This window comes from Arvicanthis niloticus, chromosome 12 (assembly GCF_011762505.2).
Source record: "Arvicanthis niloticus isolate mArvNil1 chromosome 12, mArvNil1.pat.X, whole genome shotgun sequence".
Taxonomy (NCBI): Eukaryota; Metazoa; Chordata; class Mammalia; order Rodentia; family Muridae; genus Arvicanthis; species Arvicanthis niloticus.
Genome location: NC_047669.1, coordinates 17,850,660 through 17,861,691, shown reverse-complemented (window position 1 = coordinate 17,861,691; position 11,032 = coordinate 17,850,660). Strand labels below are relative to the sequence as shown.

Genomic DNA, 11,032 nt, shown 5'->3' with positions numbered 1-11,032 from the left:
ACTGGTTGCTTATTGACCACAGCTGATTCTTCAGCCTCAGCTGATCAGAAACCACAGATTCTTAAACAGTCCTAACCATAGATCACATAAACAGTCCTAACTGGAGCCTTTGTTTCCCTCTGAAGCTTCACAAGCCCAGCTCCCATCACCTGCATTTCTCTCAACACTGAATCTTCTAAGGTCCCATAGAGTGACCCATTAAGCTCTGAGCACGAATGACTTTTCCAGCCCAAGGTTCCATACACTCCCACAATCCTCAGCAAAACAACATGGCCGTGGCTGCCCCAGGAAGAGCCCATTCTCTGGAACCAAGTTCTGTGTAGTTTGCTTTGTCGCTGTGAGAAAACACCACGGCTTAGGGAAGAATGGATTTATACAGCTTACAGGTTACAATCTGCTAGTGAGAGAAACCAAGGCAGGAACCTGGAGGCTGGAACTGGAGCAGAGAGAATAGAGAACCGTGCCTTACCAGCTTGCTTTCTTATTCAGTCCAGGATACTTGCTTATGGGTTGTACAACTACAGGGGGCTAGGCACTTGGACCTCCATCGATCATTACTCAAGCCTGCCCCACGGACTCCCCCATAGGTCCGTCTGAAGGAGGTAACTCCTCGATTGACTGTTCTTCCCAGATGACTTCATCTCCTGTCAAGTTGACCAAAAAACAAAACAAAAAAACCCCATAAAACAACAGCAACAAAAAAAACCCCAAACAACCAGTTTATCCCATTACGTTCTCTTGTTCTCCCCTCCCCCTCTTTTTATACTTCTTCCTCCTGCTTTCTACTTTCAGGTTCTCTGTACATCTGTTAGGTTTCAAGAAGTGCTTATGTCCAGAAATGAGTCTTGACTCACCCCCTGATGGACTATAGAAGGATTTCAGGTGGTCAGATAACATTCCCTAGGGACTTGTGTAATGGGCTCCCATCTCACCAAAAGGAGTCATTTCCCTCCCCTCCCCTCTGGCAAGAAGGGACACAGAGCTCTCCATTGGCTTACCCATGGTGGCTATCAGCATATCAAAGTCTGTGTGCTAGCCTCCAGGCTCCTATGGTTTCTACTCACCAGTATCTGCTATGCATTTTAACAGTTCATGTTAGCATCCAGGTTCCTCTCACCTCTGCATCGACCCATAACTACCCAGGCCTGCTTCAGTTCACAGGCTCCCTTCCTTCCAGATAACTGAACTTTCCTCCTTCTGCCTTCCTCTCCCCTCTCTCTAATTCTTCTTTCTCTCACAGATAGTTCTGTCCAGTCTGATTCTTTTTCTCTCTGCTTTGGACTCTTCCAGATCTCTCTGGATATTCTCTTCCTCTCCAATAAAGACCTTCCCCTCTAATTGAGGAGAAGCCATTCCTGTGATAGCTTTACAGTGTTCCTTGTACACAATATCCAGGGACAGCTACATGAACTTAGAGGCCTGAATGTAGATTCTGCCTATGAGAGAGAATATTGTGTTTGTCTTTGCGGATCTAGATTATTTCATTTCTACATCCCTGAGCAAGTGTCTGTGGAGTAGGATGTCTAGTCCTCTGGGCACAAGCCAACGATGTTAGAGTTGGGCATATGGTAGATTTATTTTTAGCTTTTTGAGAATTCTCCACACTGATTTCCAGAGTGGCTTGCATAGGTTTGCAACCTCTCCAACAGGGAGCCAGAGCTCTCCTTTCTCCACATCTGTCCCTACATTTGCTGCTTTGTTGACCTTAGCCACTCTAACGAAATCTCAAAGTTGTTTTGATTTACATTTTCCTAATCGCTAAAGATGATAAGCATTGTTTTTTTTTTTTTTTTTTGGGGAGATATTTCTCAGCCATTTTTATTTCTTCCTTTGAGAATTCTCTGTTCAGATCTATGGTCTACTTTTATAATTGGGGTGTTTGTTTTCTTAACTCTTTGTTTTCTGAGTTCTTTATATATGGAAGATGTTAAGCCTCTGCTGGACATTTAGCTGACAGATGGCAAAGACTGACTCCTGTTCTGTGGGTTTTCTCTTTACTTGGTTGTTTCTTTAGCTGTGCAAGAACCTTTCCGTTTTTTTGAAGTCTGACTTGTTAAATTGTTGGCACCAATTCCTGGGCAAATGGAGTCCTATCCAGAACATCCTTGCCTTCATCCGTATTGTGTAGGGCGCTGGTTGTGTTTTCTTCCAACAGTTTCAGGTCTCACACTGAGGTCCTTAGTCCATTTGGAAGTAGTTACTATGTAAGATGATGGCTATAGGTCTAACTTCGTCTTTAATCTAATGACCTCAAGTTCAACCCATTTACCTGCAAATATCATGATACCTATTCATCTGTTGTTAGACTTCAAGGGTAGTTTCATCTTCTAGGTTATGCTAAACAGTGCCTCAATAAATATTGGTGTGCAAATGCCTCTATGGTAAGCCGACTTAGAATGGCTCATATCATAGGCGGCCATATCATAGTTCTAATTTAGGATTTGAGGTACCTCAATTGATTTCTATGCTGACTTCAAGTTCCCATTCTTATCAGTGCTATATGAGGCTTCCTCTCTTTCCATATCCTCAGTAGCGTTTCTCGTCGTTGGTTTCCCCGACAGTCATTCTGACTCTTGTGAACTATAATCTCAGTGTTGTTTTAATTTGCATTTTCTTGATGACTAAGGGTACTGAGCACTTTTGAAATTTTATTTCTTTTCTTTTTTGGGGGAACTGTCTATTCAACCCATTATCCCATTTATGACTAGATTTTGTTTTTCTTTATAGTGTTTAACTTTTGGAGGGTTTTTTCCCCCATTAGTTAAAATTTGCATTTCTGTTTTTATAGTGCTTGTGTGTGTGGTGTTTGTGTTGGGCCTGGAGAGATGGCTCAATGCTTCAGAGCACTTGTTCTTTCAGAGGACCCGAGTTCAGTTCCCAGCACCTGCATCAAGTAGATCACAACTGCCTGTAACTCCAGCTTCAGGGGATTGGACACTCTCATCTGGCCATTGTGGATACCAGAACGCAGGTGCATATATTTACATAGACAAACAAACATACATTAAAAATAGATATAAATTAGTGTGTGAGTGTGGACATGAACATGTCACTGCATGCCTGAAAGCCAGAGCATCACCTTGATCGTTGGTGCTTTCTTTCCACTGTGGAATCCCGAACTAAGCTCAGGTTTCAGAGCTTTTCCCTCTGAGCCTATATACTGACCCTGAATGCTCCACCCCTTTTTGTTACAGATTATAGATGGCATTCTCCCATTCTATAGGCTGTCTCTTTACATAAATTTAAAAAGAAATTGAAATAAAAAAATGCTATGTAGGCTTTTTTTTTTTGGGGGGGGGGGGTAGGTTTGTGGCATAGGCATGTGTCTGTGGTCGTATGTGGTACAAGTGCCTGTAGGATAGAGGTAGATGCTGGGTGTCTTCCTGAGTTTTGGACATCTCTGTCAAAGCTTTGGTGGTGTACATGTGTGCTTTTCATTCTGACTCTCAGTGTTCTCCCAATGCTCTCCCTGCCTGGTTTTGTGCCAGTAGCACAGGGTTTTGTTACTATGTCTATGGTTTTTGAGACAGGATGTCACTATGTAGCCTACATTAGCTTCATATTTAAGATCTACTCCTGCAATTGAATTTTTATTTGACTCCCTCCAAGTACCACTTTTAAGGGTCTTGCAACAGAATGATGAAACACTGACACAATAAATTATTGTATATACTGATTAGTTATCACAAATCATCAATGCAATTTATTGTAGTATAACTGGCTAATTCTCTTGGTAAAGTTACAATCCTTGAAAAGATTAGCCTGACCAGTTGATACATTTGAGAACAGTGAGAATTTAACAGTATGTAGTTAGTAGCTATCAAGAGGACCTATGTCTACCACAGACATGTAAAATTCAATTAAAGAAAGGAAATCATATTTCTAATGAAAGAAGAAATATATATAATGTTTGTGTATTCTTTGAAAAGTTTCAGCATTACTCTGGTACTTTCTAAATGTGCAGAAGAGATCAAGGTATAGCTGGAGGTTATGAAAGATAGCATGTGGTGACGACTCTCTAATTCAGCAAGTGGTCAAAGGTTATGTAGACTTTAGATAGCAGATGTGAACTGGCTGGGGCTGACCTTTGATTAACCTGTAAAGAAGACAGTAGTGCAATTATTTCCAACCAACACATACAGGATGATTACTATATGGCACTGTATCAACTGGACTGTTCTTTCAGATCAGGGTTGTTATTTTTAAGTGGAAAAGCTAGAAGATAACCCTCCAGGTTTGCCTCCAGGTTTTCACAGTCACTGGGTTAAAATATTCCACTTATGCATTTTTACGGGTACTCCCATACTTTCAAAGGTGATTTTAATATAATTTAGCCATCTTTCTTTCAGGAAATGGTCTCTCATATGAAAGAATGTATGTAGGAACAATTTCCAAATTATTAAGCGGTGGAACCAATAAGCAATAGGTTATCAGAGGTGACCTCACGCATCTCCTGCTCTCAGTTTCTCTAAACTGAAAGGCTTAGTGTAGTCTCTTCCTTGTTATAATTCCTGCTCCCAGACCTCTACAGACTGCTGCCAAAAGCTGCTTTAAAGAGTACTTGTTCCTTTTGGACCCGAGGGCGGGGCGAGGGGTGGAGAGAACGAGGCAGGCCACGTGACTTCCTTCCTTTTTCCCCGGGCGCCTGCGTGGTCTGCCTCCTAGCAACCCGTGCATCCCGCCTAACGACGCCGGTGCACCGCGGTTGGCTGTCGCAGTGGCCGTGCACCTCCCGCGGGCGGTGCTGCCGGAAGCCCCTCCCGGGGCCGCGGCTCGGTGGCTGGCTGTCCGCGGCTGTCACTCCCGGGCGTTTTCCCCGGCCGGCGCTCAGCTGGGGCGGAGGAAGAGGCGGCCAGGGCCTGCCGAGCCGTTGCAGTCTTCGCGGCTGCTATGCCCAGGGAGCGCAGCGCCCTCCGCAGCTCCGCGCAGCCCTAGAGGCAGCCGAGCGCCCGCCGACGCCGCCCGGATCCCCGGTGCCACCGCCACCCCGGTCCCACAGCTCCCGCGGATCCTCCGGCGCTGCCTGTGAGGCCAGGCGGAGGCAAGATGAAGATGACGGTGGATTTCGAGGAGTGTCTGAAGGACTCGCCTCGCTTCAGGTAACCGCCGCGTCTCCCAGTGCCTCCCGGAGCCGCCTATCCCGGCGGCGGGGCGTGAGAGCGGGTCTTGGGGAGCGGCCGCTGACCCCAGGATCACTCATCGACCCGGGGAGCAGTTGCTAGCCTCGGTAGTGCCCGCCGGCTGCGAGAGCATCGTCTGATCGGGGAATACCCTCCAGCCGCCCGCAGCACCCAGCGACCCTGGGTGCACCGTCGGCTCCAGGGTACACCGGCTGCTCTGTGTGCACCGCCCACTCCGGGAGCACCAGCCATCCCCGGGAGTACCGCGGGCCCGCAGTCCGCGCCTTCCGACGGGGCGGGCCGCAGCCTTTTGCCCGCAGTCCGAGGCGTGGCCGAGAGGGGACGTCGCCTTCTCAGCCCTGGCTCGCCGCCGCTTCTCCCAGAGCCAGGGCACCGCCGAATCCCTGAAGTCGCGTCCCGCTCTAGTGCTCTTCCTCTCCCTTTCCTTCCGCTGCGCGTCGGTGCCCACCTCCCCACCCCCTCTGCGCTCAAGCTTTCTGGGCATCCTTGCGGGTCACTTAGTTCCTCTTCCCGCTACTCCGCGGCCCGGGGCTCGGGAGGAGGGGGCAGCGGTGGAGGCAGATTCGATGGAGTCTGGATAGGGGGTGGGGGACTTTGAACCACCTATTCTAGCCATCCTTGACCGCCGCGGTCTGCTTTGCTTTCCGTTGAAGCTTTTGGAAGAGGTGCAGGGCTGAGTGGGCGAAACAGCATTTCTGTTTTGAGAACGGAAGTAGGAGGGCCCCGAAGATTGCATTTGTGTTCCTCTTCCCGCGGCCTGGAGAGCCCTGGATCACAGTCGGATGCTCCCAGTGGATCTGTCACAAAACTGATGTGGTGGCATTTGGATTCACATGGGCTGGCCAGCCTTCCACGTGAGAGGCGGCTGTATTGAGGGAGTCCAGAATCTGTGTTCTTTACCTTTTGAGTTGTATAGCAAACTCTTGGTTTGGAGAATGGAGCTTTTCTAGGTTGTGTTTTGCACTGTGCTGGATAGGGCCGGCCTGAGGCCTAAATAAGACCTTAAAACTTGTTACATAGTGACATTTCTTGAACGCTTCCTCTGAACATTGGGGTGTGTGTGTGTTCGCGCTCTCTCCCCCACCCCCCACCCCCCCAACTCACTGCCAGGCGCGCATTGTAAATTCTTGCACCCTCCGGGAACTAACTGTTCTCAGTCTTCTGACTGTTAATTTGGCATCCCATTCTCCTCTCCAAGAAGAGGAAGGAGAAGTACAGAGGGAGGAACTTGGAGGAAATTTAAGGACACGTTGTCTTTGTCTTTTGCTCCTTTCTAGGTGCAAGTTTTGTTTGAAGTTAGAGCTTGTAAACAAAACACAGCTCTGTACTTGATTTCATTACTGTTGTTGCTATTAAATTTTTACAGTTTTGTGTCCTGGGTGAATTGAAGGGCCCCCAGTGACACAAATAGATTGTTTAGGGCAGCCTTGGAGGCTTGCTTTACTCTTTGGGCAGCAAATGAAATAATTTTAAAACAATACCATAGAAAGTTCAGCTTATTGTGAAAATTTTGCCTATGTGATTTCAGCTGTTTATATGTGTGTGTGTGTGTGTGTGTGTGTGTGTGTGTGTGTGTTTGTGCAGGCCAGAGGTAGTCATTGGGTGTCTTCCTCAGTTGCTTCCCACCTGACTGACTTTTGAGACGTCTCCCACTGAACCCCAGGCTTGCTGATTTGGCTAGACTGGCTGGCCAGCAGTACTTAGGGATCCTCCCATCTTTGTCTCTTCAGCTCTGGGATTATAGGTATGGTGATATACCCGAACTTTTTTAAACATATGTTTGGAGAATCAAACTCAGTTCCTTAGGTTTGTGTGGTAAGCAGTAACAACTGAGACGTCTCCCCATAGTCAGCTGTGTCTTCATGCCAAGTAACCACAGTATTTTTCTTTGTGCTTCCCTGGTTTGGGATAAATTTGATTTGAAAAAAGAAGGAAAAAGACAAGTTAAGGGAAGAGCCTTGAATAGGGCTCTAGCCTTTGCTTTTGGTCACATGCCATGTGACACTTTAATTTTTAAAGTAACCATTGAATATGAGTTAAGAATTAGAGAGAGCAGGTTGTATGGTGTGATACGGTGAACTTTTTTGTTCAACTTTGTAATATTTGCTCTATTTTAAGAAGGCAGAGATTTCTAGGAGTTTAAGCTTCTGGCATTGCAATTATTGTCAGCTGCAAACTGGGAACAGACACCATAGCTCCAAGACCTGCATCTTGTGTCCACTTTGGGGTCTAGATTAGATTTACAATAGAGAACAGTGCCAAGAAATGGATACCTCATTGTTTACATTCTCACTAATTGTAATTTTTCTGTGACTCCGCCAGTGTATAGATTTCTATTGTATCTGAATAGGATGTTTCATCAGTATTTGTTCACATCGTATATATTGGACGAAGTTGATTTAAGCGAATAGGTGAATTTTGAGTTCTATATTGAAACATATCAAAATAGAGAATCTATGTGCTGTGGGAACGAGTGACTGATGCCTGTAAGCCCATCTACTTCAGAGACTGAGGCAGGAGGATTAGTGAGTTGGAGGCTAGTCTGGACAGCTGACAAGAGCCCTGCCATGTGGGCTGAGATTGCTCAGTGGGTAGAGCACTGACTGAGTGGTCATTGAGGATTGGAGGATGGCTCCCCAGCACACTTGTAAATGCTGGGCTGCCAGTGTCAGCCCTGGGGAGGCAGAGCTGGGTCCTCTGGAGCAAGTTGCCTAGCGAGATTAACAAGATGGCTTGCTAGACACTGAGTCAGAGCACTCTGGGATCAAGCGGAGAAGGATGGAGGAACATCCACCTCTGGCCTCTATGTGTCATACAGATGTGTGCTTAGAAGCCCTCCCCCCACATATAAATACAAATACACACATACATACCACACACATAAACACAGGCACACAAAACAAAACTCTGTTATTTCCTATTACCAAGAAAAATAAGGAAAACAGAAGAAATTCTGAGGACTGGTCTCTGACTTTTAATTTCTTAACCCCCTACCTACCACCTTACTCACTTTGAGACTGGAATGACTGCTCAGCTATTAAGAGAACTGGATGCTCTTCCAGTGGACCTGGGTTGGATTCCTGCCACCTACATGTCTACTCAGAATTGCCTGTAGCTTCAGTTCCAGGGATCCAGTGCCCTCTTCTGGGCACAAGGCATACATGTGGTGCACAGACATACATGCAGGTAAAACATCTATATGCATACAATAGTAAAAAAAAAAAAAAAAATAAGAAAAAAAATCAGAACAGAAGCTGTGGAGCCTCACGTTACATTTTAGACCATCAGTATTGACTATATGCTCTTATCTACTGCCAAATAAGTGAATTTTAACTGCATAGAAGTTCACTGAGTTGTGTAGACCTTGGACCAATTAATTGATGTCTTTATTTATTTACATGCTTTTAAATAATGAAGCTTATCAAATAAAAAATTTTCTTCACAAGGCAAATCTTGAGGCCTTTAAATATGGCATTTTCATGTAACTGCTGTGGGTGCTGTAGACTTAATACCAAACTCAGATTTTGCTGAAGAGAAGATTCACCGGTATTCAAGGTTAAAGCATTCATTTTCCTGTTAAACTGGTGAGGAAATAGGAGGGGTTTGGCTGAAGTAGGGAGAAAAGGATATTGCAGTTGAAACAGCGACTTCTGATCATTTGAATTAACTCAGTGCTTTGTCTTGCATTCCAGGGCTGGGTATTCTGGATTTTGCTAGTAGGTTGGAAGACACATTTCATTGTGTAACTTTGGGTTCTATTTTTAGTTTTTAAAAATACCAGTTTAAAAGCTTAAAGGTCAAAATCTTGTTATAAAAGTCTGGAAGAATGTAAATGTATCTAAGTGTACTCTTTTTCTAGAGGGAATGTTTGGGAGGCAGAGACATTTTAACTAGTATTTACTGAAGTTTGAATTTGCCCTGGATCTGTAAGTAGTCCTTTGTTTGAATTTTCAGGATCATTTCTAAGCTGGGAGTGTTGGGTCATCACGACAGTTGCAGTACCAGGGTGCCAGAGGTAGAAAGATTGTGAGTCTGAGGCTACTTAGGGCGATGTGGTGATACTTATGTTTGTTTGTTTTGTTTTTTTGAGACAGAGTTGTTTCTCTGTGTAGCTTTGACTGTCCTGGAATTCAACTCAGTAAATAATGCTGGCCTTGAACTCAGAGATCCACCTGCCTTTGCTTCCCGAGTGTGGGAATTAAAGACAGAAACCACGCCACCTGGTTTAGAATAAAATCTTTTAGTAGGATGTTTTGGATGAGACATTTTAGTGGGTGAAACACGTTGCAACACAACACGGCTGTGTACACCTTAGTTGATTTTGCTGTGAAGCTAGTCTCAGTCCTGGCCGATTTTCCATTTTATATCCTTTTAACAGACAAACTCCTTGACAACTGGTACCTTCTACAGTAAAAATAGAGTGTGCAGAAGGATAACAGGAAATGTCCTTTTATCTTAGAAGTGATAGAATGAAGGTAGCATGTACCACAGTCCTGAGTCCTGATGTTTCTTATTGCAGTTGCTAAATTTTCATTCATCTCAATCAATTTAAGTTGACAGAAATATATGCAAATTTGTCTGGTGCGCCAGACCTCATTCTGGATCTTTTCATAGCTAATGTATTTTGTGAAGTAGAATTATTACTATTATTTTTTTTCCAGGCAGAGTCTCACTGTGTAGCTCAGACTGGAATTCTACTGCTTCTGCCTTCCATGTGTTGGCATTACCATATACACTACCATACCTGGCTAAAATTAGGAATCATCCTTACTACAAAACTTAAAAATATTAACATTAGACATTAATGTTAAAATACATTAAGTATTAAAAGCTAGCTGAATATTTTGACTTTGTTAATAGTATAGACTTAAAATGATGGCTCTGTGTGCTGATAAAAATAATTACAAACAAATTGTCTCAAGGATTCAGTTACCTGGATGAATATTGGTCTGGATTGAATACTAAATGGGGCCAGCTTGACAGCCCAGCAGTTACAGGTGCACAAGTCTGATGGCTTGACTTGGATTTTGGAGCCCAAGTAAAGGTGGAAGGAGAGAAGGGAGCTCCAGAATTGTGTTCTGACCTCCACATCTGTGCCATGGCCCATAACAACCCCACCCAATTGTGTAGACACAACATAATAAATAAATAGAAATAAAATATAAAACAGTAGATGGAAATTTCTAGAAAATATAAACTAGAATATTCATGCTGTTTTTTGATTTTGTGTGTGTGTGTATGTAGGTTGTATACATGCGTTCACAGAGGTATGTCATATGTGTATGCATTCGAGGCCATGGGGTTGGAGTCTTCCTGGATTACTCTTTACCTTGTTATTTTTTCTTAGAATTTATTTGTTATATATAATAGTGGGTTTTATTACTGTCATCCATGTACACAGTGCACGGCCATACTCATCCATTGTTGCCCTTCAGTCCCCCCCCCCCCCCCCAATCTCCTTTCTTTTCACTTCTGGCTCTTCTCTACCTACCTTCGTGATCCTGTGGGATGCCTACAGGAGCACGGGTCCCTTCCGGTGGTTACACCACTGAAGAAAATGTTTCCCCTTCCCCATCAACCATTAATATCCTCAGGGAGTGCTCTGTGACAGGGTGTTTGTTGACAGTCCTACTCTTTAGCACATCTTGTGCAGGTGATTGCAGCTGCCCTCTGTCTAAGTGTGACAGCCATCCATGCCTGGAAGTCAGCATTCCACACTGCTGTCTCCTTCCTCTGACTCTGCCATCCTCTCTGCTGCTGCTCCCATGAGCCTTCGTGGGGAAGATCCAGATGCCTCATTTCTGCAGCAGTTGACAGCAATACTATCTGTAGGCATCAACAGGGTTGTTTAGACGATAGTTGGATGGATAGATACATCATGTCCACTTAGC

General features: G+C 44.7%; 1 protein-coding gene across 3 annotated transcripts in view; it reads left to right on the top strand.

Moving 5' to 3' along the window:
• Positions 1 to 4,671: 4,671 nt before the first annotated feature.
• Positions 4,672 to 11,032, top strand: part of Acap2 (ArfGAP with coiled-coil, ankyrin repeat and PH domains 2) — a 108,942-nt gene continuing 102,581 nt past the window's right edge. Inside the window, exon 1 of one of the 3 annotated variants that reach the window (XM_076942773.1) lies at positions 4,672 to 5,099. In XM_076942773.1, the coding sequence (XP_076798888.1) occupies positions 5,047 to 5,099 (53 nt within the window). In that variant the 5' untranslated portion in view covers positions 4,672 to 5,046. The remainder of the gene's footprint in view (positions 5,100 to 11,032) is intronic. The other 2 variants (XM_034514821.1, XM_034514818.2) reach the window with 2 other exon arrangements.